At 42.4% G+C, this 27,497-nt stretch overlaps 1 protein-coding gene across 2 annotated transcripts in view; it reads left to right on the forward strand.

Moving 5' to 3' along the window:
* The window catches only part of ADGRD1 (adhesion G protein-coupled receptor D1), a 957,528-nt gene that overhangs the window by 925,467 nt on the left and 4,564 nt on the right, over window positions 1-27,497 (forward strand). For both annotated transcript variants that reach the window (XM_040416257.1, XM_040416258.1), the window contains 2 exons: window positions 9,724-9,850; window positions 26,385-26,426. In XM_040416257.1, coding sequence (XP_040272191.1) covers window positions 9,724-9,850; window positions 26,385-26,426 — 169 coding nt within the window. The remainder of the gene's footprint in view (window positions 1-9,723; window positions 9,851-26,384; window positions 26,427-27,497) is intronic.

Consider the following 27,497-nt stretch of genomic DNA (forward strand, 5'->3'; position numbering starts at 1 on the left):
GAGAGTGTGAATAACTCCGGCCATAATGTGATCAAATGGAGCAAAATCAATAGATTCTATTAGCCTCTGAAGCATCTACATCTACAGTGCATCATATATTATTGTGCAATCTTTAACCCTTTCCTGACACCAGAAAATTGTAATTCTCAGACCAATCCACAGCTTTCCTTTACACTTGTTATGTTCACAGCAATATGCATTGCAATATGAAGAACATACAGTTCTATATATGGGTAATGCCTGTCTAATAAAAAAGCAATTCCACCTGCAAATAGAATGGAAATCACACCACCGAATCATCTTCACCGCAACTTGCTGAACCTTGAGCAGTGGGAAAGTTTCTTGAACTGGAATTATGTTCTGACCACTGTTTTATGGTACTGAGTAATGGGCATCCCTTTAATATGGGCTACCAGGCAGCACTGCAGGAACACAAATAACATAATGTATATTTGTCAGCAACATAGTATAGTAGCCAGAGTTGCTCGGACTCTTACATTTGCCTGTTTTCCCAGGCTTTTTTTTTTTTTGTCTTTAGGTGTATGCAGCACCTTAGGCTAATGCATGCAATCATAAATCCTCATACTGTCTAGTGCTGTATTTGGATCTGTGCTTGACGCCATTTTGTAAAATGTATGCTGTTTCAGCCAATATTTGTTCTAAAGAGAGCCATGGCTATATCACTGAGTATGCTTATATTCATTTTTCTTCTTTAGGGTATGGCCACACGGAGCAGTCTTGATCCGGTCGTGTTGCGGCCGTGCTGCAGTCAAGAACCGCACAGCCAATTTGCCGCAGCTGCCTTTATTTTAACTAATAAAGACCGCACTGTATAGGCAGTCTTAATTTTTAATGGCCGCACAGCACCTACAATACCGCTGTAGGAAGGCGCAAGGGACCGTCGTTGACGGAAGATATGTGTCACCGAGGTTCCTGGCCTCAGTGAAATAAGAGCCAGTTTTCAGCAGTTGCTGTTAGACACCTTGCTATTCAGTATAGCTGTAATAGCTGATCCAGGACGGCTCTTACTGGGACTAGTCAAAGTGCTGGGTCGGTGACTACTCCCCGCGTTCCAGGCCGGGTTTTGACTTGCCTATATAAAAAACCCAGCCAGCAGTGTCAGCTGGTGGTAATTACCTCTCTGACAGAGGAGCTCTGGCAATCGCTGGACTGGGATCTGAGCCGTGTACTAGGCTGGAGGCCTGAGTTTGGGAGGTCTGCTCTGTCCTGAGCAATGCCGATCGGGTGTGAACTAACACCTAGGATAAAAGGTGACTCTTTTTCTGTAGAAACTGACTAGGTGTGAACGATTACAAAAACTGCAAATGGACTGTCACACTGTTTTATTGCCATAAGTGTGAATAAAACGCAGACAATAAAAAGGAAGACCAACTATACAGTGCTGTCTTCATTTGTTAAATGAGACAGCTGCAGCTAAGCACGGCCGCTCCCTGACCAGATCACAGCTGCTCCCTGTGGCCATACCCTTATACAAAAGAATAGTTGTGATGTAAATCAAAGAAAGCATGATATTGTCCTATGATGTTCTATGATGATGTGATGATGTGATACGATGTGATACGAAATATAATCATCCAATAGTTTTGGGAGTAAGTCTGTAGTTTCCACACCGACATTAGCATAACAAATGTACATGTTACATAACAGGTAACAAAATTACTGTGGACTAAACCCTAAGGGCGTCATTCCAGTGCTCCCCTGGTACAGGAATCTGGCCATTACTCCAGAGAAGCAACCAGACTTCTACCTCCTGGGAAAAATACGGTGTAGTTGGCATATGACCTAGGGGACAAGGGACTCTGGTGCAAGCACTAGAAGCTCAGGATGCAGAAAATGCTGAAAAAAATGCAGGAAACCCACAAGTATAGTCTGAATGGTCAGTAAGTTTTTGAGATCCAGACAGCACACTAGAAACACAGAGAGTGGGAGACACAGGATAAACAGGCAGGCAAGGTGATAGTGAAGATATAAGGCAGGTAGACAGTGACTGGATATTTGGATAAACACAGACGAGGCAGATGGACAGGGTTAAATTAAAGACAGACAGTACTGAAACTGGAAGAGCTGGAACACACAGGCAGGGCAGGCACAAGCTGGAGCACAGGCAGGAAGAAATGCAGGATAAATAGCAATAGCACTAGAGCAAAACATCATTGCTGGTCATCAGAGACCCTAAAATTCAGACACCCTCCTGATGGAGAGAGGGCCTTAACTACCCAGGGATCCCTAGCCATTGGCTAGGGAAGGATTTGGAAACGGTTGCAGCGGCCCTTTAAGATGCTGTAGATGAGTGTGTGCCAGCCCTAAGGACACAGAGGCTGGAGAACAAGACAGAAGCAAGGAGGTTGAAGCATGGTGAGTAGCGTGGGTATCATGCCTGCAGAGGAGAGCAGGGTGGTGGAGGACATAGACAGCCGATCAATTACTCAGATATCCTCTTGGATTTTCTCTGCTCTGTCATCTAAACTTGAAAAGCCTGTTCTTTATGTGGTAATTCAAAATGTAACTCCCACCATGGAGCACGAGAGAAGCAGTTACCAATGAGCCCTGCCAGACAGCAATGAGACTGCTTGAATGTGCAATGGCAATAAGGTGAAAACATTTCACCTTGTAATGTTTCCTGCATCAGTGGGTATCTGTGTTACCAGAGTCACAGATTGCAAAAAGTGATCTAATTCTGTTAGCATGAATCCATCTTATTCTCAGCCTACCGATTGAGGTCACGCAGGACCAGAGCACAGTATGTGTTATACAAGGTGCCATCTATCCTGACTCTGTTTCTTGCTGTTAGAAATTATTTTATAGCTCCAAGTAATGGAGTGGTTGTTGATTACAGCAGCCGGAGCTCATGCTCATGAATACTGTCTCCGGAGAAATATGTATTTTTTTTATCAACTTTAAAAACTGCAATTAAATATCTCTTCTTTGCACATGACCAAATCTGAATCGAATTGGCTGCAAAATAATAAACTCAAACTCCACCACTATTTTGTTGTAGGGCTTCATTGATTATTTACTTTTCAATAAGCAATTTTGTCTTCCTGTGCAAAACTATAACAGCCAAGGCTCTGGGCGTATCATGAAAAGGGTATTGATACAAAAATAAGAGAACAGAAAATAAGTGAATCAGTATCTTTCATATACTCCTGTACATGTGTACTTTGATAATCCTGAGTGCAACTAACATGACCAAATAGTAGAACTTTCCTTTCCTTTTGGTTCCTCGCATCATAATTACAGATGAGCGAATCGAAGTTGATGAAGTAGATTTCGATCCGAATTTAAGGAAACACTCGATTCGCATCGAATACGAATTTCCTCACACTTTCTGGTAACAATTTGCACTTTTTCCTAAAATGGCTGCTGCACATATTTGCACATGGAGCAAGGAACTCTGGGTACAAGAGATCACCCACAATGCCATGCATGCAGCCAATCAGCAGCCAGCCAGCCCTGTAATGTCACAGCCCTATAAATAGCCTCAGCCATCTTGGATTAAGCCATTTTCCAGTGTACTTAGTGCAAGGAGAGACGTCAGCAGGCACTAGGGACAGTGCTAGGAAAGACTTTGAAACTTTTATTTTGCTGTGTAGAAGTTCAGGGAAAGGATAGGAAGGAATCATTCCACAGTATTGAAGCAGTACAGGGTTCAGTAGGGGAGTTTACAGCCTGGGTAATAAGAACAATCCTATTACACCTTGCTGCACTGACTGCGGATCCAAATTGCCATTATGCAGCTCTGTAATTCCAGCAAACCGTTCTTGTTATTGGGGTGCAAGTGCTGTCTGATACAGCCTTTAACAGGGTTTATTACAAGGAAATATTTCTACATCTTATTTGCCCTTGAGGCACCCAAAGTGAACAGAGATCAGTCATGAATAGCAGAGAGCTGGCTTGGCTATTTCCAAATTCCCATACTAGTGATTGGAACAAGGTCCGCACTTTGAGGGTCCTGTTCTGGAGATAGCAGTGGGTCCCAGTTGTGAACTGCCATAGTGATGAACTTATAGCACTCTGCGCGTGCACAGTGTGCTTCCTTCAAGGTCCCAATTCTGGAGATAGAAGCGGGTTTCAGGCATAGGGTTTGCGCCTATCTGACATAGAATATCCTAGTGGTAAGCCATCAATGTCTGAGATGGGCCAACTCTTTGAACCAAATTCAAGCTACGGCAAGAGTGGGTCCATCAGCAGTGGAATTGTATGCACTGTAATTTTCGTGAGCCTGGTTGGCTTTTGACATGTCATGAATCGGTGAGGTATTTCTACACTATATTAATCATAGTTCCTTTCACAAGGCAGCATCTTAAGATACAGACCTCTTGAATTTATGGATAATCTTAGGCAGAATTCAGAGCACTGTAAGTGTTATAATCACCGGAAAGGAACCCTTTTGGAGCTGTAACTGTATACAGCTCCACTGGGTTACGAGACATGGCATAATGTCTTGATTTTTCATGTTCGTTTAATTCCTGTTCATGAAATGTCAGTAATAATCCCAAATAATCAGACCGTGCTGGCAGGTTGTGTGGGGGAGGATTGAAGGTTGCTTTGTGAGCCAGCTAGATTTATAGACTCTGTACAGTTACACAGTGACATTTGGAAAGGAATGGAAAGTCAGACTTATTTGTGTCCTGGCAGAGGCTGACTAAGCCATCTTTCTATCTGTCCATTAACGGTGTAGAGCCAAGAATGAAACAAGTCAGGATGCTGCAGAAAGACAAGTCATTATATTTGGCCACAGGACAAAAGTGTAATCTCGGGACACTTACCAGCCTTCCAAGTGACTTTAAGTTCCTGGCGAAAAAGTGCTGTGATAGCTTTGAAAAATGTATTGGAATAGGTTTCAATTATTTAATCTCCCATTTATGTCTCAGTATCGAGGAAAGGGTCTTTTCTACAAGGTTGTGATTTTATTGTACACTGAAGTTTTTGGTGCCTGTTTAAATGTATAAGATCAGACAATGAAAACCTAGTTAAACTCCTATTACAGCTAGGAATTGTGATTTATGGTTGTTTTCAAACACACCCTGGTGAAGAATATGTGATTCTCCCTTACATTTAAAAGGATTTGCCCACAAAAGACATTAGATCATTACAACAGGGGTCCAATGCCCCAAATCTACCCCACAGTGAAGAGGAGCTTGAAGGGAGCAATGGTGTCACATGCACCATACTGCGCCATTCAATGTCCAGGAGGCTCATGGAAACAACTGTTTGTACCTAACGGTTTCCATCACCACCATAGACAATGAGTAGAACAGCAAGATAGACTAATCTTATATATGGCACCATCAATAGAGACAGGCTGTCTAGACCTGAACCAGATTTATCACAGTGGCTCAGGCTGCATGATAACTATGGTGCGCCAATAGACACTTTTGTCTAATTCTATACAAACTATTACTTGACTTAGTCTCAGTAGAATTTTGCACCAAAATTCTGGTACATTTTTTAGCAAAAGATGTAGAGGTCATGAGCATTCCTTACCAAGCTACAACCTTTCTCCTTTAAGCCACATCCCAGTGGTGAGCTTAGTGCAGAGCATTTCTCTAAACTACCGTAGAGGTGCCAATTTGTGCCAAGGTTTTGGGCAGTTTCATGACAACATCTAGGTGCACTCACCTTTGTAAATATCTCCTTTGTGTACATACATCTAACTTACTCCTACCATCACCAAATCTCCACTGTGACTAGTATTGTTTCAAGAAGTTCTACAATTTGTTCTCTGGCAGTATTGGTTAGCTCAGGCTAATTTCCTCGTGGACGATCAATCTTTCTCTGCTTCATAGGACTGACAGATTGTCTGCACAGAGACTGGGAAAATAGAAATAACAGGACGTATTGACTTAGTGGGCTGTTTACTTTATGGCATTATAAACTTTCTCCTTTAGTAATACAGTGATGTTTCTTTTCTTGTTTTATTTACTTTCCCTTCACTTTGATCATAGAGTGAATAATGGAAGCCGATGCAAGAAAAGAATGAATGTCTTAATAAATAGCTCAGGTCATTTTTCTCCTGTGCTAATATGCTACCTCTGTCTGAGAGAAATATAGCAACAGGCATGGGGATGCTGGATGATTCCGTTGCAATTGGTTGCTTTTTTAAAGCCCTAAAGGGAGATAAGCATATCACAAGAACCTCTTTTTTATGTTTTTCTATGCCTGTCAATAGAATTGTGTTTATTTCCCCCCGTAGCATGAAGCCGCGCTTTCTACAGTAAGATCAGGACACACAGAGTTAATTTCAGCATTTTAATGAAACTAATGTCCTCTAGGAAAAATATTGCGGGAAATGTGTGCATTTTCTAGTGTTCTGGAGAATACAATGGACTTGATATTATAAGGAAAATATGGGATTCTTCAGTTCTTTGCCTTTGTCAGCGCAGAAGGGATATATGTTCTCTCAGTGACTTTTGGCATGCCGCACAGTAGAGCAGTGTAGAGGGAGCTGGCCTGGAAACAAACTTTATAGTCTGGAACATGACTTGCCTTTCATTGAAATTTTCAGATTGTACAAGGCTTATTCGTAAGTCTGTTGCATGCAGCAAAGTCAGTCTGGATTGAGGACGTCATTAATTTACTGTTTTCTTCCATGAATTTTGGGCTGAGCAAAATAATATTGTAAGACTTGTTGACAGCATTACTTTCACCTTTGTTGTAACCTCCTGAAGAATGGCAAGATACCAGTCTGCATGTAAATAAGAAATGTCAGCATTGAGTAGGTGCCACTCTTGTTAATGATCTCCAATAGTCATTGTCTGTACTGTAGGTTTTCAGATAACGGTACCTAGACTAAAGCACCATTTAATATTCCATACAATGTAGAGAGAAGTTGGAAAAAATTCTGAATGGGGTGGAATTGAAAAAAAAAGTTTAGAATTTTCTTTTTACTGCGTTCACTGTGCACTTTATTGTTTGGGTCAGTACAATTACAGTAACCATAACATTATACACTTTTTGTTATATTTCAAAATTTGAAAATTGTGTTTTTCTTTGCATCATCATAATTTGACACCCAACTTTTTATATTTCCAACTATGGAGCTGTGTAAGGTCTAATTTTTTTGCAGGGTGATCTGTAGTTTTTATTGAAGCCATCTTGGGGTATGTATAACTTTGATAACTTTTAATTACATTTTTTGAGTGACCAAAGTGACTAAAAAACAGCAATTTAAAAGAGGTTTTCTCTGTGTTTAATATTGATGAACTATACTCAAAATAGGTCATCAATATCAGATTGGCGGTGGTCCAACACCTGGAACCCCCACTAATCAACCGTTTGAGCAGACTGCAGCGCTTCTGTGAGCTCTGCCCAAGACTAAGAGGCTCCCCTCTACCGTTTGATTGACAGGGCCTGACATCTCGCTTGGCCATGACAATATCACTCCTGCTCTGCTGCTGCTACTAGAGCTGCAAATGTGCATGCACAGCTACACTTCCGGGTATCCAAGGCAGTCCCTCGCTGCTCAAGAACTCTGCTTGATGATCAAATCAATCAATTCGTCCATCTCTATTGAGAATTCCCTTCAGTTTGGGCAGGATCTGCTCAGAGTGTATGGGTATTAGGGTCTATATACTGACCTCTAGAAGCAGATATCCAAAGAAGATTGTACATCTTGTCTCCATCTCCCCATTAAAATAAACACATATTGGGGCACACTCTTATTCATAGAATTCATTTATTCTCATTGCAATAGGTGTATAAAAACAAGCATCTTGCCATGCAGTCTGCCTCTACAAACATTGGTGAAAGTATGGGTCAGTCTAAAGAGCTTGCTGCAGTTGATTGTGGTATTAGTATGGGATGCCACTATTGCAACAAGACAGTTCCTAAAATTTCTTCCTACCTACAGTAGATATTCCACAATCAACTGTGAGTGGCACTGTTGAAAAGTGGAAGCATTTAGGAACCACAGCAACTCAGCCACGGAGTGACAGACCACGGAAAGTTACAGAGCAGGGTTTCCAAGTGCCAAGTCACCAATGCTCTGCTGACTCAAAAACTGCAGAGTATCAAACCAACTCTGATTTTAACATTGGCACAAAAACTGAAATGGGAGCTTTATGGCCGAGCAGCTGCATGCAAGCCTTACATCAACAAGCACAATGCTAAGCATCAGATGAATTGGTGTAAAGCCCCCTACCACTTGACTCTGGAGCAGTGGAAATGTGTTTTGTGGACTGACAAATCAAATGTATCTGTCTGGCATTTTGATGGACGAGTCAACATATGGCGACTGTCAGAAGAACATTATCTGCCTGACTAAATTGTGCCAACCGTACATTTTGGTGGAATAAGAATTACAATATGTGGTTGTTTTTCAGGGCTTATATGCTTCCAACTTTGTGGAAAAAGTCCATACAGCCATGGTTGGATTAGTTTGGTGTGGAAGAACTTGACTGGCCAAACAGAGCCCTGACCTCAACCCCACTAAACACAATTGAGATGAACTAGAACATAGATTGCAAGCCAGGCCCTCTCGTCCAATATCAGTGTATGATCTCATAAATGCTCCTCTGATGAATGGGCAAAAATTCACAAACAGTAGGTATACTCCGAAAGTCTTCCCAGAAGAGTGAAGCTGTTTTACCTTTAAAAGGGAGACCAACTCATCTTTATGTCTATGGATGTAGAATGGGGTCTCAAAAAAGTCCTTGTAAGTGTAATGCTATATGTACAGTAGGTCCAAGTACATTTGTCCAAAGCCAAACCAGCCGGGTTCTGCAGAACTTGGCTGATCATCTAATGTTTATGAGGGCTTCCCAACTCTCCAAAATGTCAGAGCAGAGAATGATCAGGCTGTTGGATGTCACATGCCAGATCCATTAACTCATTTATTTTTGGGATGATAGACGGCCACCAGAGATGTCTAGAAGCAGCTGACTCTCCTCTGCCTATTCAAAACACATGCATACTTGGCCATGCAGAGTGTACATGTATATCGGGATTGGGAGAGATAGCTGTCAGATGATGGCTATCTAAAATATCTTGGCAACTTAAATGGAATACAGTTTACAGTTAGTGTTAGTTAGTTTTTTTACTTTTCCCAATGGGAATAATATTTTCTATAATGTATCAGTTTATTTCATTATCAGCTCACTATTATGGCACCCTGAAGTGGAAAAATTAGAATTCCTGTTAATGATGATATTTCATATCATACAAAACTGCTATATACAGTACCTGCAGTGGAAATAAAGTTTAAGACAAATGATATTAAAACCTACTGAATCCTATCAAAAGACGTCTCAGAGGTGATGTACTATTGGTCCCACATTGGGGGTGCTTTTTGGCTATAAATGTCAGAAGTGAATGAACACAGTCATTCAGGAAGACACAGCCAGTGGCATGTTTTAAACTGCACAACAGTTTTGATTTGATGCCACTGTCATCGCCTTAGTAATGTCTCGATGTGTTTTACTGTTTTATTTTCCCCCGGTCTCATTTGATATGGCTCTTTAGACTGTGTCTGGTGTTTGACATAATAAATAATGGGGACAAACACTCTTGTGAGTTCCATAAAATTATGTTCAATATCATCATGGGATCCTTTCTTTAAAAAAAATATAATAATAAGTAAACACACATAAACTGAATTAATACTTAACCCAATTTTTACATTTGTGTCAGAAATAACATTAGAAGAATCAAATCAGTATTATATACGACGTATATTGATTTGTGACTTCTTCTTTTTTTCAGATTAACAGCTAAAGCTGTTGCAGTGCTCCTGCCGATCCTGGGAAGCTCCTGGATCTTTGGAGTCCTTGCTGTCAATGAACAGTCCATAGTGTTTCAATATATGTTTGCCATCTTCAACTCTTTGCAGGTAAGGTTTGTAGATATGCTATCATACTAAAGTATGGTCTGTTTAAACTATGCATGTAACAAGATAACCTTATTATATAGATGTGTACTATAGTTGCAAGATAAAATAAGTGAACCCTTTTGCATCACCTGGATTTCTGCATTGATTTACTAAAATGTGCTCTAAATATCATCTAAGTCACAATCTAATTAAACTAATAACACACAAGTTGTATCATTCATGTCTATTGAATATACTGAGTAAACATTCACAGTGCAAGGGAAAAAAGTAAGTGAACTTTTGAATTGGTTAATCAGAAGATGCCCCTTTAGCAGCAGTCATCTCCAGCATACATTTCCTATAGATACAAATAAGATGTCCATATTGTTGAGGAAACAGTTTGGAACATCCCTGCATGTGTGTTTCAGTTCATCAGTATTTCTGGGATGCCATGCATGCACAGCTCTCTTCAGGTCATGCCACTGAATCTCAATAGGGTTAAGGGCTCTGACTTGGTCATTCCAAAACTTTAACTTTTTTCTTATTTAAAAGTATTATCCAGTAAAATACATATTTATGACTTATCATCAGTATAGGCCATCAGTATCAGATCTGTGGGGATGCGACACCCGGGACCCTGTCCGATCAGCTGTTAGAAGTGGCTTCGAGTGCCGCAGCCTAGTCCTAGACCAGTGACATCACTATTGGTCACATGGCCTAGTTGCAGCTCAGCCCCATTCATGTTAATGAGGCTGAACTGCAATGCCAAGCACTGACACTATACCATGTACAGAGCAGCGGCTCCCTGAACCAGCTGATCAGCAGGGATGTTGGGGCTAGGACCCCCACTGATGTGATAATGGTCACCTATCCTGAGAATAAGTCATCATTATCTTTTCCAGGATAAGCCTTTTAACCATTCACCAAAACACAAATCTTTTTTGGTTTTTATCTATTCTTTCTCTTGTGGCATCACCCAACATTTCTTCAGCTAGAAGTCATGGACTACTACCCTTACTTTCTCATGTTAAGTGTTTTGATATACCTTAGAAGTGCATTGTTCCCTCAATTATTGCAAGATGTCTAGGCCCTGAGGAAGCAAAATAGCCCCAGAGCATGGTATTTCCTTCATGATGCTTAACAGTTGGGAGGGGCTTTTGGTGTTGGTATGCAGCCTTCTTTTTCCTCCAAACATAGTATTGTGCCTTTGTGTTAAAGGGGTTGTCTGGGTTCAGAGCTGAACCCGGACAGACCTCCATTTTCACCCAGGCAGCCCCCCTGACTTGAGCATCGGAGCAGTTCATGCTCCGATGCTCTCCTTTGCCCTGCACTAAACTGCCAGGGCAAAGGCATTTATTGGAGATCCGGTGATGTACCAGTACAACGGCTAGGGCAGCGCTAAAGCACGCCCATCAGAGCTGGTGACGTCACCGGGCTTCCTGGCAGCCCCATGGAGAGCCCGGTAAGTCACCGGATCTCCAAAAAATGCCTTTGCCCTGAGCGATTTAGTGCAGGGCAAAGGAGAGCATCGGAGCATGAACTGCTCCGATGCTCAAGTCAGGGGGGCTCCCGGGGAGAAATTATGGGTATGTCCGGGTTCAGCTCTGAATCCAGACAACCCCTTTAAATACTTAGATAATTTGTATACCTTAGATTGATGTACATACAGGTGTTTAACCTTCCGGATCTCCACCGTACATGTACGGCGGAAATATGGTCTTTAAAGATGGTGCCCGCTCACGAGCTTAGCAAGCATCATAAGCGCTGGGTTTCTGCTGTTTTACATAGCAGAGGCCCAGAGGTAATGTCTGAGATCGGAGGTAATAGCGATTGTGGACATCTGGCATCTGGAAGCGCTAAAACCAGGAGCCATGTGCTTCCCGGCCTGGGCCTGTACTAGTTATAGTCCCAAGCCTGTACAAGGCTTACAGGATGATTACTAGTATAGTCCAAAGCAGGCCTGTAGGTAGCAGCACTGCATTGGAATATACTGAATTCAGTATTCTATAATGCACAGATATGCATTTGAGAATACAAGATGCAATCTAATGATTGTATAGTCACCTAGGGGGACTTGAAAAAAAGTAAAAAATTCAAATCATAACCCACCTTTCCCTAGAATAAAAAAATACATACAGTTGAAACAAGAAGTTTACATGTACTATATCAAAAAACACATACCGTATGCATGTTTTTCTCAATATCTGACATGAAATCTGAATAAACCTTTCCTGTTTTTGGTCAATTAGGATTACCATAATTATTATTATTTGCCAAATGCCAGAATAATGAGAGAGAGAGAATGTTTTAAGGCATTTTTAATACTTTCTGCAAAGTCAAAAGTTTACATACATTTCATTAATATTTGGTACTATTGCCCTTAAACTGTATAACTTGGGTCAAACGTTTTGGATATCTTTCCACAAGCTTCTCACAATAGTTGGTCAGAATTTGGGCCCATTCCCCCTGACAAAACTGGTGTAACTGAGCCATGTTTGTTGGTCGCCTAGCTCGCACCTGCCTTTTCAGCTTTGCCCATAAATTTTTAATAGTGAGAGCGGCAGGGGTCATATTCGTATTTGCTATATTTCGCAAATATTTAGTAGACTATTCATTGAATATTTGCGAATTCGAATATTCGTTATATTCTACATTTTTTTACTTGAAAAATCGGCAAGGTAATAATCGCGTAATATGCAAACATTGCGCTATCAATACAGGCGAGGGTCGAAAACGAATATATAGCACTATATTAAATACACTGCTCAAAAAAATAAAGGGAACACTTAAACAACACAATGTAACTCCAAGTCAATCACACTTCTGTGAAATCAAACTGTCCACTTAGGAAGCAACACTGAGTGACAATCAATTTCACATGCTGTTGTGCAAATGGGATAGACAACAGGTGGAAATTATAGGCAATTAGCAAGACACCCCCAATAAAGGAGTGGTTCTGCAGGTGGTGATCACAGACCACTTCTCAGTTCCTATGCTTCCTGGCTGATGTTTTGGTCACTTTTGAATGCTGGCGGTGCTTTCACTCTAGTGGTAGCATGAGACGGAGTCTACAACCCACACAAGTGGCTCAGGTAGTGCAGCTTATCCAGGATGGCACATCAATGCGAGCTGTGGCAAGAAGGTTTGCTGTGTCTGTCAGCGTAGTGTCCAGAGCATGGAGGCGCTACCAGGAGACAGGCCAGTACATCAGGAGATGTGGAGGAGGCCGTAGGAGGGCAACAACCCAGCAGCAGGACCGCTACCTCCGCCTTTGTGCAAGGAGGAACAGGAGGAGCACTGCCAGAGCCCTGCAAAATGACCTCCAGCAGGCCACAAATGTGCATGTGTCTGCTCAAACGGTCAGAAACAGACTTCATGAGGGTGATATGAGGGCCCGACGTGCACAGGTGGAGGTTGTGCTTACAGCCCAACACTGTGCAGGACGCTTGGCCTTTGCCAGAGAACACCAAGATTGGCAGATTCGCCCCTGGCGCACTGTGCTCTTCACAGATGAAAGCAGGTTCACACTGAGCACATGTGACAGACGTGACAGAGTCTGGAGACGCTGTGGAGAACTTTCTGCTGCCTGCAACATCCTCCAGCATGACCGGTTTGGCATTGGGTCAGTAATGGTGTGGGGTGGCATTTCTTTGGAGGGCCGCACCGCCCTCCATGTGCTCACCAGAGGTAGCCTGACTGCCATTAGGTACCGAGATGAGATCCTCAGACCCCTTGTGAGACCATATGCTTGTGCGGTTGGCCCTGGGTTCCTCCTAATGCAAGACAATGCTAGACCTCATGTGGCTGGAGTGTGTCAGCAGTTCCTGCAAGACGAAGGCATTGATGCTATGGACTGGCCCGCCCGTTCCCCAGACCTGAATCCAATTGAGCACATCTGGGACATCATGTCTCGCTCTATCCACCAACGTCACGTTGCACCACAGACTGTCCAGGAGTTGGCAGATGCTTTAGTCCAGGTCTGGGAGGAGATCCCTCAGGAGACCGTCCGCCACCTCATCAGGAGCATGCACAGGCGTTGTAGGAAGGTCATACAGGCACGTGGAGGCCACACACACTACTGAGCCTCATTTTGACTTGTTTTAAGGACATTACATCAAAGTTGGATCAGCCTGTAGTGTGTTTTTCCACTTTAATTTTGAGTGTGACTCCAAATCCAGACCTCCATGGGTTGAAAAATTTGATTTCCATTTATTAATTTTTGTGTGATTTTGTTGTCAGCACATTCAACTATGTAAAGAACAAAGTATTTCAGAAGAATATTTAATTAACTCAGATCTAGGATGTGTTATTTTTGTGTTCCCTTTATTTTTTTGAGCAGTGTATATAGTGCTATATATAAATTTTTTTGAAATATTCGGAATTTTTTTCCATCTGAAGTTATGGTTCCTCCCTGCTTAAGTTGTTTGTCAAGCAACTTAAGCAGGGAGGAATAATGACTTCAGATGGAAAAAAATTATGAATATTCTAAAAAACAAATATATAGCACTATATTCAATATAGTGCTATATATTCCTTTTTGACCCACGCCTGTATTGATCGCGTAATATTCGCATATTACACGATCATTACCTTGACGAATATTCGAAAAACAAATATATAGCACTATATTCTAAATATTCGCGAATTCTCAAAGTTGCGATATTCGTGATAAATATTCGAATATTCGCGCTAAACATAAATTTTTAATAGGATTAATATCAGGGCATTGAGATGCACACTCCAAAACATTGACTTTGTTATCCTTAAGCCACTTTGTAACCAGTTTGTCAGTATGCTTCGGGTCATTGTCCATTTGGAAGACCCATTTCCGCCCAAGCTTTAAATTCCTGGCTGATGTCTTGAGATGTTGCTTCAGTATTTCCACATAATCTTTTTTCATCATGATGCCATCTATTTTGTGAAGTGCACCAGTCCCTCCTGCAGCAAAAAAAAAAAAAACACAACATGATGCTGCCACCCCCGTGTTTCACAGTTGGGATGGTGTTCTTAGGCTTTTCCTCCAAACGTAACGATGGTCATTATGGCCAAAAGGTTCAATTTTAGTTTCGTCAGACACAGAACATGTCTCCAAATGTAGGTATTTGTTCCTGTGTGCATTTGCAAACATTAATCTGGCTTTTTTATGTTTCTTTTGGAGTAACGGCTTCTTCCTGGCAGAGTGGCCTTTCAGCCCATGTTGATACAGTACTCATTTCACTGTGGATATTGACACAATCTTACCAGCTTCTGCCATCATCTTTACAAGGTCTTTTGCTTTTGTTCTTGGGTTGATATGCATATGTTGGACCAAAGCACGTTCATCTCTGGGACACAGAACCCATCTCCTTTCTGAGCGGTATGATGCCTGGACATTCCCATCTTGTTTGTTCTTTCGTATAATTGTTTGTACAGATGAACGAGGCACCTTCAGGTATCTTGAAACTGCATCCAAGGTTGAGCCAGACTTGTGCAAGTCCACAATTCTCTTCCTGGTATCTTGGCTGATTTCTTTAGACTTCCCCATGATGCTACACAAAAAAAAAGCTGTGTGTTTCAGGTGTGCATTTAAATACATCCACAGGTAATTAACTCAGATGTTGCCAACTAACCCAACAGAAGGCTCCAAACACATGACATCATCATATGGGTAGTCCAGAGTTGTTTAACAGCATAGTTATAGTTACATAGTTAATATGGTTGAAAAAAGACATAAGTCCATCAAGTTCAATCAAGAGATAGGTGGGGATGCGAATCCCAGAAGGAATTGAGACTCAGATTTCTACACGTTTTCATAAGCATTAATGTTGTTCACTTTTAAGAATTCATCTATAACCTTTTTGAAACTGTCCACTGTTCCTGCTGTGACCACGTCCTGAGGAAATCTATTCCACAGCTTTACAGTTCTTAGGCTACTTTCACACTAGCGTTTGGTGCGGATCCATCATGGATCTGCACAAACACTTCCGTTCAGATAATATAATCGCATGCATCCGTTCAGAAAGGAACCGTTTGTATTATCTTTAACATAGCCAAAATGGATCCGTCTTGAACACCATTGAAATTAAATGGGGTACGGATCCATATTCTATTGTGCCATATTGTGTCAGTGAAAACGGATCCATCTCCATTGACTTACATTGTGTGTCAGGACGAATCCGTTTGCCTCCGCATTGTCAGGCGGACACCAAAACGTTGCAAGCGGAATGGAGGCAAACTGATACATTCTGAGCGGATCCTTATCCATTCAGAATGCATTAGGGCAAAACTGATCCGTTTTGGACCGCTTGTGAGAGCCCTGAAATGGATCTCACAAACGGAAACCAAAACTCCAGTGTGAAAGTAGCCTTACAGTAAAGAAGCTTTGATACTTCCGGAGACTGAACTTTTTCCTCTCCAATCGGAGGCAGTGCCCCCTTGTCTTTTGAGCGCATTTTACATGGAACAGTTTTTCACCATATTTTTTGTACGGCCCATTTATATACACTGCTCAAAAAAATAACGGGAACACTTAAACAACACAATGTAACTCCAAGTCAATCACACTTCTGTGAAATCAAACTGTCCACTTAGGAAGCAACACTGAGTGACAATCAATTTCACATGCTGTTGTGCAAATGGGATAGACAACAGGTGGAAATTATAGGCAATTAGCAAGACACCCCCAATAAAGGAGTGGTTCTGCAGGTGGTAACCACAGACCACTTCTCAGTTCCTATGCTTCCTGGCTGATGTTTTGGTCACTTTTGAATGCTGGCGGTGCTTTCACTCTAGTGGTAGCATGAGACGGAGTCTACAACCCACACAAGTGGCTCAGGTAGTGCAGCTTATCCAGGATGGCACATCAATGCGAGCTGTGGCAAGAAGGTTTGCTGTGTCTGTCAGCGTAGTGTACAGAGCATGGAGGCGCTACCAGGAGACAGGCCAGTACATCAGGAGACGTGGAGGAGGCCGTAGGAGGGCAACAACCCAGCAGCAGGACCGCTACCACCGCCTTTGTGCAAGGAGGAACAGGAGGAGCACTGACAGAGCCCTGCAAAATGACCTCCAGCAGGCCACAAATGTGCATGTGTCTGCTCAAACAGTCAGAAACAGACTCCATGAGGGTGATATGAGGGCCCGACGTCCACAGGTGGGGGTTGTGCTTACAGCCCAACACCGTGCAGGACGTTTGGCATTTTCCAGAGAAAACCAATATTGGCAAATTCGCCACTGGCGCCCTGTGCTCTTCACAGATGAAAGCAGGTTCACACTGAGCACATGTGACAGATGTGACAGAGTCTTGAGACGCCGTGGAGAACGTTCTGCTGCCTGCAACATCCTCCAGCATGACCGGTTTGGCATTGGGTCAGTAATGGTGTGGGGTGGCATTTCTTTGGAGAGCCGCACAGCCCTCCATGTGCTCGCCAGAGGTAGCCTGACTGCCATTAGGTACAGAGATGAGATCCTCAGACCCCTTGTGAGACCATATGCTGGTGCGGTTGGCCCTGGGTTCCTCCTAATGCAAGACAATGCTAGACCTCATGTGGCTGGAGTGTGTCAGCAGCTCCTGCAAGACAAAGGCATTGATGCTATGGACTGACCCGCCCGTTCCACAGACCTGAATCCAATTGAGCACATCTGGGATATCATGTCTCGCTCTATCCACCAACGTCACGTTGCACCACAGACTGTTCAGGAGTTGGCAGATGCTTTAGTCCAGGTCTGGGAGGAGATCCCTCAGGAGACCGTCCGCCACCTCATCAGGAGCATGCACAGGCGTTGTAGGGAGGTCATACAGGCACGTGGAGGCCACCCACACTACTGAGCCTCATTTTGACTTGTTTTAAGGACATTACATCAAAGTTGGATCAGCCTGTAGTGTGTTTTTCCACTTTAATTTTGAGGGTGACTCCAAATCCAGACCTCCATGGGTTGAAAAATTTGATTTCCATTTTTTTATTTTTGTGTGATTTTGTTGTCAGCACATTCAACTACGTAAAGAACAAAGTATTTCAGAAGAATATTTAATTAATTCAGATCTAGGATGTGTTATTTTTGTGTTCCCTTTATTTTTTTGAGCAGTGTATTTGTATAGGTTAATCATGTCCCCCTCTTAGACGTCCCTTCTCAAGACTAAATAAATAAAATTATTTTAATCTTTCTTTATAACGACTCCATGCCCCTTATCATTTTAGTCGCTCTCCTCTGTACTTTTTCTGTACTGTAGTGCATCCTTTCTATGGACTGGTGCCCAGAACTGAACTGCATATTCCAGATGAGGCCGCACCAACGCTTTGTACAGTGGTAGTATTACATCCCTGCCCTGCGAGTCCATTCTTCATTTAATGCATGACAATATCCTGGTGGCCTTAGAAGCAGCTGATTGACATTGTATGCTGTAATTTAATCTACCATCCACAAGGACACCCAAATTTTTCTCTAAGTGACTCTACCAGTGTTACATTACCTAGGACATATGAAGCACAGAGCTTAATAATACCAAGATGCATAACTTTACATTTGTCCACATTGAACCTCATTTGCCAAGTTGATGCCCAATCACTTAGAGTGTTCAAGTCAGCTTATAGTATATGGACATCTTCCATAGACTGTACAGTTCTACATAGCTTAGTATCATCTGCAAAAATAGATATGTGCTATTAATCCTGTCCTCGATATAAATAATAAACAAATTAAATAATAAAGGGCCCAGCACTGAACCTTGGGGTACACCATTTATAACCCGGGATCATTCTGAATAGGAATCATTGACCACAACTCTCTGGACACCGTCCTTCAGCCAGTTTTCAATCCAATTACAAACTATACTTTCCAAGCCTATAGGTCTATAATTACCTGTGAAGGACCTTGATTGTTTTTTAAATATGGGCACCACGTTTGCCTTGTGCCAATCACTTGGCACTGTACCAGTACCTAGAGAACCTGTAAAAATTATAAACATGGGCACACCAATGACTGAACTGAGCTCTTTAATCACTCTTGGATGTAATCCATCTGGACCCAGAGCCTTGTTCACATTACCCTATTTAACTTATCTTGGACCATATCTACACTTTGAGTATATTACAGGATGTACTAACAGCCCCAGAACCGCAGATATCAGCTTCTTTCTCTTCTTTTGTATATACAGAGCTAAAAAAAAACATTTAGTAACTCTGTCTTTTCCTTATTTTGCTCTCTTTTGCTACCTGCTGTTCGTTTTGTATTTTTGCTAATTTTATCTCCTTAGTGTATGTAAACTTTTGACATTGCAGAAAGTAATAAAAATGCCTTAAAACATTATCTCTTTCATTATTCTGGCATTTGGCAATTATGTTAATCCTAATTGACCAAAAACAGGAAAGGTTTATTCTGATTTCATGTCAGATATTGAGAAAGACATGCATATGTGTCTTTTTATATAGTGTATGTAAACTTCTGGTTTCAACTGTACATGAAAAAACAAAACATCATTGGCATTACTGCATCCAAAAACGCCTGTACTATTAAAATCAAAATATATTTATCCCATATTTGCCTTTTTTTTTTATTTTTATAAAAAGTGATTAAAAAGTCATACACTCTCCAAAATGGCATCAATAAAAACTACAGATCATCTGACAAAAAATGACAGCTCCGTAAACATAATTATGAAAAAGTGGGTCAGAATATGACGATAGTATAAAAACGCAAGAAAAACTTTATAAATGTGGTATCGCTGTAATCAAACTGACTTAGAGAATGAAGGCAACAGGTCATTTTTACTAAATAGGGAACACCATAAAAACAAAACCCATAAAACTTTGTTAGAATTGCATTTATTTTCCAATTCCATCACATTTTTCCAACTTCCCACTGCATTGTATGCAATAGTAAATGGTGTCATTAAAAAGTAAGACTTGTCCTGCAAATAACAATCCCTTATAACTTCTAATGGCTATGTAAATGGCAAAAATAAAAAAGTTATGGCTTCTGGAAGGCAGGGAGTGAAAATATAAAAATGCAAAAATGGAAAATTGTCCTGGGCTAAAGGGGTTAATAATGCTATTGTTGCATTTTCCACTGTCATGTGTTTCTTTGAAGCCTTCTGACTGGCATGGTTCACACTCACTAATCTTTCTTGAGGATAAATGATTTGTTGGTAACTAGTGATGGACGAACATCAGCTGGGACGCTTCTCGAACGCGCATTTGCGGCGGGCCCCATTCACTTTAATAGCAGGCAAACCTGAAAAACCTTCAGGTCATATTTGCAGCTTCCAACTACTTACTAGAGGCGCACAAATAGTCCCACAACATGGACAGTGACATACCAGAGGGGGAACAATGGTAAAAATTCACACAAAAAAATATGTATTTTATTCAGGGGCCATTTTTATGCGTCTTAAAGAGAAACTCTCAAAAATGTGCCCTGCTGGAGCCTAGATAAATTTTATTTTAGGCCACGGGAGTACGGGCCCCAAACATGAGGCATTTACCGGACAGAAAAGAACAAGTGATTATGTGGCTGGAGCTATATTAGACGGTCAGTGGATAACAATTTTACTGTAAGCCAGTGGATTACAAGCCCCAAAAATTATGCATTCACCTGACAGAAAAGATCAAGTGATTATGTGGCTGGAGGTATATTAGGCGGTCAGTGGATAACAATTTTACTGCAGGCCAGTGGAGTACGGGCCCCAAACATAAGGCATTCACCGGACAGAAAAGAACAAGTGATTATGTGGCTGGAGGGACCGATGGAGTAGAGTAGAGCTGGAGTGCTAACCCGGCTACATTGGTATACTAGGCGGTCAGGGGATAACAATTTTACTGCGGGCCAGTGGAGTACAGGCCCCAAACATTAGGCATTCACCGGACAGAAAAGAACAAGTGATTATGTTGCTGGAGGTATATTAGGCGGTCAGAGGATAACAATTTTACTGCAGGCCAGTGGAGTACAGGCCCCAAAAATTTGGCATTCACCTGACAGAAAAGGCCTTTTATGCTGCTGTATATACATAAGACAAGGACCATTCTTTGTTCTGGGTAGTGGCCGATATGTGTGGGCTGGCATGAGGAAATTCAATTACACAAGGTCGTCACATGTGTTGAATTCCTCCGAGATCCATACCTCATTCATTTTTAGAAATGTGAGGTAGTCCACACTGTCGTGAGCTAAGCGAGTGCGCTTATCGGTCACAATCCCCCCTTGCTGCGCTGAACGTCCTTTTGGACAGGACACTCGGGGCAAGCCAAGAATTCCATGGCAAATTGTGCCAGCTCTGGCGCAGGTCAAACCTGCACACTCAGTAGTCCAGGAGTTCCTTACTTCTTAGAGCGTTCACATTGGCCGTTAATCCGATGTAGTCGGACACCTGTCGGTCTAGGCGTTCCCTGAGGCTGGATCAGGAGGGCGGCTCTTGATGGGTTGTCTCCAAGAATGATCTCATGTCCGAAGTGACCAACACATCTTCAAACTGCCCTCTTCTTGCAGGCTCAGTAGGATTGGTACCCGCACTTGTTTAGCTGTGGGTGAAATTTCCTCTGCCAGTGCCTGCAACAGCTGAATGCAGCATCTCCCGCAGCAAGGCCTGGAAATGCTGTATTCTGAAAGACCTCTGTGATGCTGGTAACATGTCCGCCATTTTGTGTTTGTACTGGGGGTCTAAGTACGTTGCCACCCAGTACTGGTCCTTGCTTTTTATATGGGGGTCCCTCTTCAAACACTGGAGCATGAAGACCCCATTTGCACAAAATTGGAAGCGGTGGAGCTCCCTAGCTCCTGCTTATCGCCCAGGAGAATGTCGTCCTCGGTCTCCTCCCCCCAGCCACGGACAACACCAGGGATCCCAGAAAAGTTTAAAGTCCCCCTTAAAGACTGCTCTTCTTGCTCCTCATCCTCCTCCCCCCATCCACCATCCTCCTCTTCACACTCGTGCTGACTTATCTCAGATGGAGTAGCTCCCCCTGGGAATTCATTCAGCATTGCGACTTCCTCATCTTCCAGCTCCTGCGCCTCGACGGCTTGTTTAATGACCGATGCAATGCACGCTCCAGAAAGATGGTGTAAGGTACGATGTCACTGATGGTGCCTTGGCTGTGACTGACCAGTTCAGTGATCTCATCAAATGGGCGCAGAAGTCTTCATGCGTCGCGCATGAGCAGCCACTGGCGCCGTGAAAAGAAACCAAGCTCCCCAGAACTTGTCCTGCTGCAGAGTTCGCACAGGTAGTCATTAATGGCACATTGCTGCTAGAGCAGCCTATCAAGCATATACAAGGTGTCGTTTCAGCGCGTCGGGCTGTCGAAAATCAGACGTCTGACGGGCAGGTGGTCACCGCTGAACGTCAGCAAGGCAAGCCATGGCCGTGTAAAATCTTCTAAAATGGCCAGAGATTTTCCTGGCCTGCCGCAAGACGTCCTGGACCCTGGGGTATTTGGCAATGAATCACTGCATGACTAAGTTCAGGACATGTGCCATGTAATTTTGCCCTGTTTCAGCGCCCTCAGCAGCTTGGCACCATTGTCGCACACCACTTTACCAACCGTCAAATTGACCAGGGTTAGCCACTGATCGGCTTTTGACCGCAGAGCTGAAATCAGTGCAGGACCAGTGTGGCTCTTGTCTTCTGGACACAACAGACGCAGCACAGCATGGCAACGTCTCACCTGGTCGAATAGGTTCTGGGGAGCTTGAGGGGTGCAGCAGAAGAGGCGGTAGCAGTGGAAAATGAGGAGACAGGCGAGGAGGAGACGGAGGATGGAGTAGGATGAGGAGAAGAAGAAGCAGGCCTGCATGCAATCTGTGGCGGTAAAACCAAATCCACATGGGTGCCACGGGTTACATGCTCGACGGCCGTCAGAAGGTTCACCCAATGGGCAGTAAACGTTATGTACCTTCCCTGCCCGTGTTTGCTAGACCATGTGACTGTGGTCAGATGTATCGTGGCACCGACACTGTGTGCTAGAGACATATTCACTTGCTGCTGAACGTGGCCATATAGCTCTGGAATGCCCTTCTGGGAGAAATATTTCCTTCCAGGGACCTTCTATTGCTCCCACTGGGCTGGGTGATGGGAGGCCAGGTGCCTTCATAAGGCGGTTGTCCCTAGGTCAGTGTTGGGCTTACCGCGACTTATGCGTTGACAGCACAGGCTGCAGATGACAACAATAATGTCAGCAGCTGACACGTTAAAAAAGCTAACACTGCAGAGCCATGTTCTGGCGTCCTGGGAGCGCAAGATGTGACCGTGCATGGTGGATGGCTTGCTCCAGATACATTTGCAGTCTGCTTTTATGCCTCCTGTGCACTGCGAGTTCTGCCTGCTTCTCCTCCTCCTCCTCCCTATCTGCTGCTCTGTATCGCTCTGTGAACTCCCTCCTCTTCCTCTCTTGTGGGCACCAATGTGACATCCATCGACACGTCATCATCGTCACCTTCACCACCACTGACATTAGAGATCTCGGATTAGGAGGCAACAGCGAGGACCACCCTCCTTGGGCTGATCTGGGTACTCTCATTAGACCGCTGTGTGGCAGCTGTTGCTACCTCCTCTTCCTCATCCGATGCCAAGAATGGCTGCACATCAATAAGTTCTGGGAATGGATGGGAAAATAATTCCTCTGGCTCGAGTGGAGGTGCTATGGTGGTGGTGGTGTCTTTGGCGGTGCACACAGCAGAGCGTGAGTAGGGTGCAGATACAGAGGATGAGGAGGGTCCAGAAGCAGAAGGCTAAGTGAGCCACTCAACCAACTCTGGTGCGTCCTTTGACATAATCACACACACCTTCTCCAACTTCCCACTTAAGCTCCTGCCTGGTGCACCTGCCTGACACATACCACATCTGCGGAACGGCCTGCCTCTTCCGCTGCCTGTCATATTCATAATGACCCTGTGCCAAATTTCCTAGAGAAGAGCAGTATTTGTGGAAGCAGGTATATCGCAGGCCTCAATCAATATTTGCTGAAAGCCGGTATATCGCACCCCTGATTCTGTATTTTGTGGAAACAGGTATATAGAACACCTGAATCAATATTTGGTGGAAGCAGGTATATAACACCCCTCAATCAGCATTTTGTGGAAACAGGTATATCTCACCCCTCAATCATGGAAGCAGGTATATAGACCCCTTAATCAGTATTTTGTAGAAGCAGGTATATCGCACCCCTCAGTCAGTATTTTGTGGAAGCCGGTGTATGGCAGGCCTCAATCAATATTTGGTGCAAGTAGGTATATCACACCCATTAATCAGCATTTTGTGGAAGCAGGTATATCACACCCCTCAATCATTATTTTGTGGAAACAGGTATATAGAACCCCTTAATCAGTATTTTTTAGAAGCAGGTATATCGCACCCCTCAATCAGTATTTTGTGGAAACAGATATATAGAACCTCTGAATCAATACTTGGTGGAAGCAGGTATATCACACCTCTCAATCAGTATTTTGTGGAAACTGGTGTATCGCATTTGTTGGAAGCAGGTATTTTGCACCCCTCAATCAGTATTTTGTGGAAGTCGGTGTATCGCAGGCCTAAATCAATATTTGGCGGAATCAGGTATATCGCACTCCTCAATCAGTATTTTGTGGAAGTGGGTATATCGTAGGCCTCAATCAATAATTGGTAGAAGCAGGTATATCGCACCCCACAATCAGTATTTTGTGGAAGCAGTTATATAGAACCCCTTAATCAGTATTTTGTGGAAGCAGGTATATCGCACCCCTCAATCAGATTTTTTTGGGGCAACAGGTATATCACACCCATTGCAAATAGTTGTTCCAATAATGCTTGTCCCTCTATATAACTGCGGTATCGCAGCAGAACCGCACACAACTGCTGCACAATACAAATGCACTATAATATACTTTCTATGTTGGAAAGTATATTATAAGTATATCACACCCCTCAATCAGTTTTTTTTGGGGCAACAGTTGTATCACACCATTTGCAATTAGTTATTCCAATAGCGTTTGTCCCTCTATATAGCTGCGTTATCGCAGCAGAACCGCACACAACTGCTGCACAATACAAATGCACTATAATATACTTTCTATGTTAGAAAGTATATTATAAGTATATCACACCCCTCAGTATATCACTCCTATCAATAGCACACCCATACCAGTCCTTAAAAGGACTTTTGTGCATTATTAGCTAGCGTTTGGTGTCCCTAACAGTCTGTCCCTGCTCCACAAAGCAACCTCTCCCTACACTGGCCAAACAAAGAATGTAAATTGGCTGCCAGATCGGGTTCTGCTATAGGGTGGGGGTGTGTCCATGTGCTGAAATGTCTCAATTGGCTGTCCTATCCCACCTGACGGATGTGTCATGGGTCAGAGTTAGGCGCAATGCAAAAGAATATGGCGCATGTGAACATATCCATATGTTTGCATGTTCGGCGAATCGCTTACGAGCAAAGTCTGCCACAAAACGACCGCTGGGCGAACCGCAAGGCCATCTCTATTGGTAACCATCCTTTATTTAATGGAGAAAGCATATTTGAAATGCACACTTCCAATCTTCATCTCTTTTTGCATTTTAACTCTTGAAGAAGTTATTAACACCAAGGTTGACTTATTTTTTGTGAGCTTTGGATGTTTAATATGCTCAGTAAAAGACATGAACAGTACAACTGTTGTGTTATTAATTTCATTAGACTGTGTTTGTCTGTAATTGAGACTTACTGTAACTAACAGTTTAACAATAATCAATGCAGAAATCTAGGTGATTCCAAAGGGTTTACTTACATTGTAAAAAAAACAAAAACATAAAACTGTCTGAATTTCATTCTTTTTCCAATTCCACACTGTTTGGATTTTTTTCCAGCTTTCCACTGCATTGTATGTAATGGTAAATGTTGCTATTAAAAAGTACAACTTGTCCCGCAAAACAAAAGCTCTCATGCGGCAATGTTAAATGAAAAATAAAAAAGTCATGGCTTTGGGAAGGCAGAGAGTACAAAACAAAACTGTAAAAACAGAAAATCACAATGTACTGAAAGGGTTAAACACCATTTACCCTGATATGGAACAGTTTTTGGAAGCTTCCTAATATGAAAAAGCATAACACATGTGACGGCACATCGAGGGACATTTATCAAGACTCCTGTCCCCATAAGCCAATCATGATCCCTGTGCACTGGAGTGAGATGCACCTAATATATTAAGAGACAGATGCCTCTCATTAAATAAGGTACATCTCTGGCCGTCCATCCACCAGAAGTATATAGTTCAGGTATGACGTATGCCAGTTTCTAGTGTATATTATAGTAAATCCAGTAGGCTGTGCTCTCCTGCTAAGCACCACCCTTTTCTCACCACTTTAGAAAACACCTGCCTGAAACTTTTGAGCAATACTTTACTTTTTTCAATACGATACAGTGCAACATTGCCTATTGCAATCAGCTAGAGTCCAGTTCTTATTTGTATTGTGCAGTTTGACAGACTAAAGTAAATGATTGCCAAGTTGCTAAGGGCAAAACATGATTTCTTCATTATTAAGAACTCTTACTGTTACACACAGTTTGAACATGAGGTCTGTATTGGCAAAAGCTTTCAGCTAGTGCAACCATTGTAATTTTTCTTGTTGTTTTAGGGATTTTTCATCTTCTTATTCCATTGCCTTCTCAATTCAGAGGTAAGTTTAATACCTTTAATATTTTTTTTATTGTCACATTAACTTATAAAATCCTCTTACTGTTAGAACATCAATGGTCATAAAAAGTAGTGAGATGTATATCTTAATATCATGACTTTTCACACCCAAGTCATTTTTCTGAGACTGGACTAGTAGGTACAAACACTAGAAACCTTGCTTCCTTAAAATTGCATATCATTAACAGCAGCTGAAAATGAAAACTATTATTTCTTTTACATATAGTTCTCTAAAGCGATTCTGATCCTACTTTCCTTTCTTTGCAGAAAATTTATAGCACTTACATAAATATTCAATTTGTTATAATGGCAAGATAATGGGTCACAAGAGATCTCTAGGGACATGATAAGAGTTTAGCCTAGATTAATTCAGATGTCACATTTTTTGGTTAACTGTTCTAAGCACAGTACTATCCAAGCTGTTTTTGTCAAATGAATTGGATAGGATTAAATAATATTCTTCTTTCAGTTTTTTGTCATTGTAACTATTTCATATGTTTGATGGGCTTGTTTTGTACACAATACTTAATCATTTTGGGTGCCTATGGAAGGTAATTTACTTGCTTTGCTAAAAAGTCTGTAGGACTTGAGATACCTTTATTGTGGCAATACTCTTCAGAGAGAAGTTTCTTGATTATGAAATTTAAAAAAATTTAAAATTCATCTATTTTTTAATCTGATACATGTTAAAATCCAAGCTGGCACATGGTTAAGGCTACTTTCACACTGCCGTTTCTGGGTCCGCCTGTGAGATCCGTTTCAGGGCTCTCACAAGTGGCCCAAAACGGATCAGTTCAGCCCCAATGCATTCTGAATGGATAAGGATCCGTTCAGAATGCATCAGTTTGGCTTCGTTCAGCCTCCATTCCGCTCTGGAGGCCGACACCAAAACACTGCTTGCAGCGTTTTGATGTCCATCTGACGAAACTGAGCCAAACTGGATCCGTCCTTACTTGCAATGTAAGTTAATGGGGACGGATCCATTTTTACTGACACAATATGGTGCAATTGAAAACGGATCCGCCTCCCATTGATTTTCAATGTAAGTCAAAAC

Source organism: Bufo bufo, chromosome 2, assembly GCF_905171765.1.
Source record: "Bufo bufo chromosome 2, aBufBuf1.1, whole genome shotgun sequence".
Lineage (NCBI taxonomy): Eukaryota > Metazoa > Chordata > Amphibia > Anura > Bufonidae > Bufo > Bufo bufo.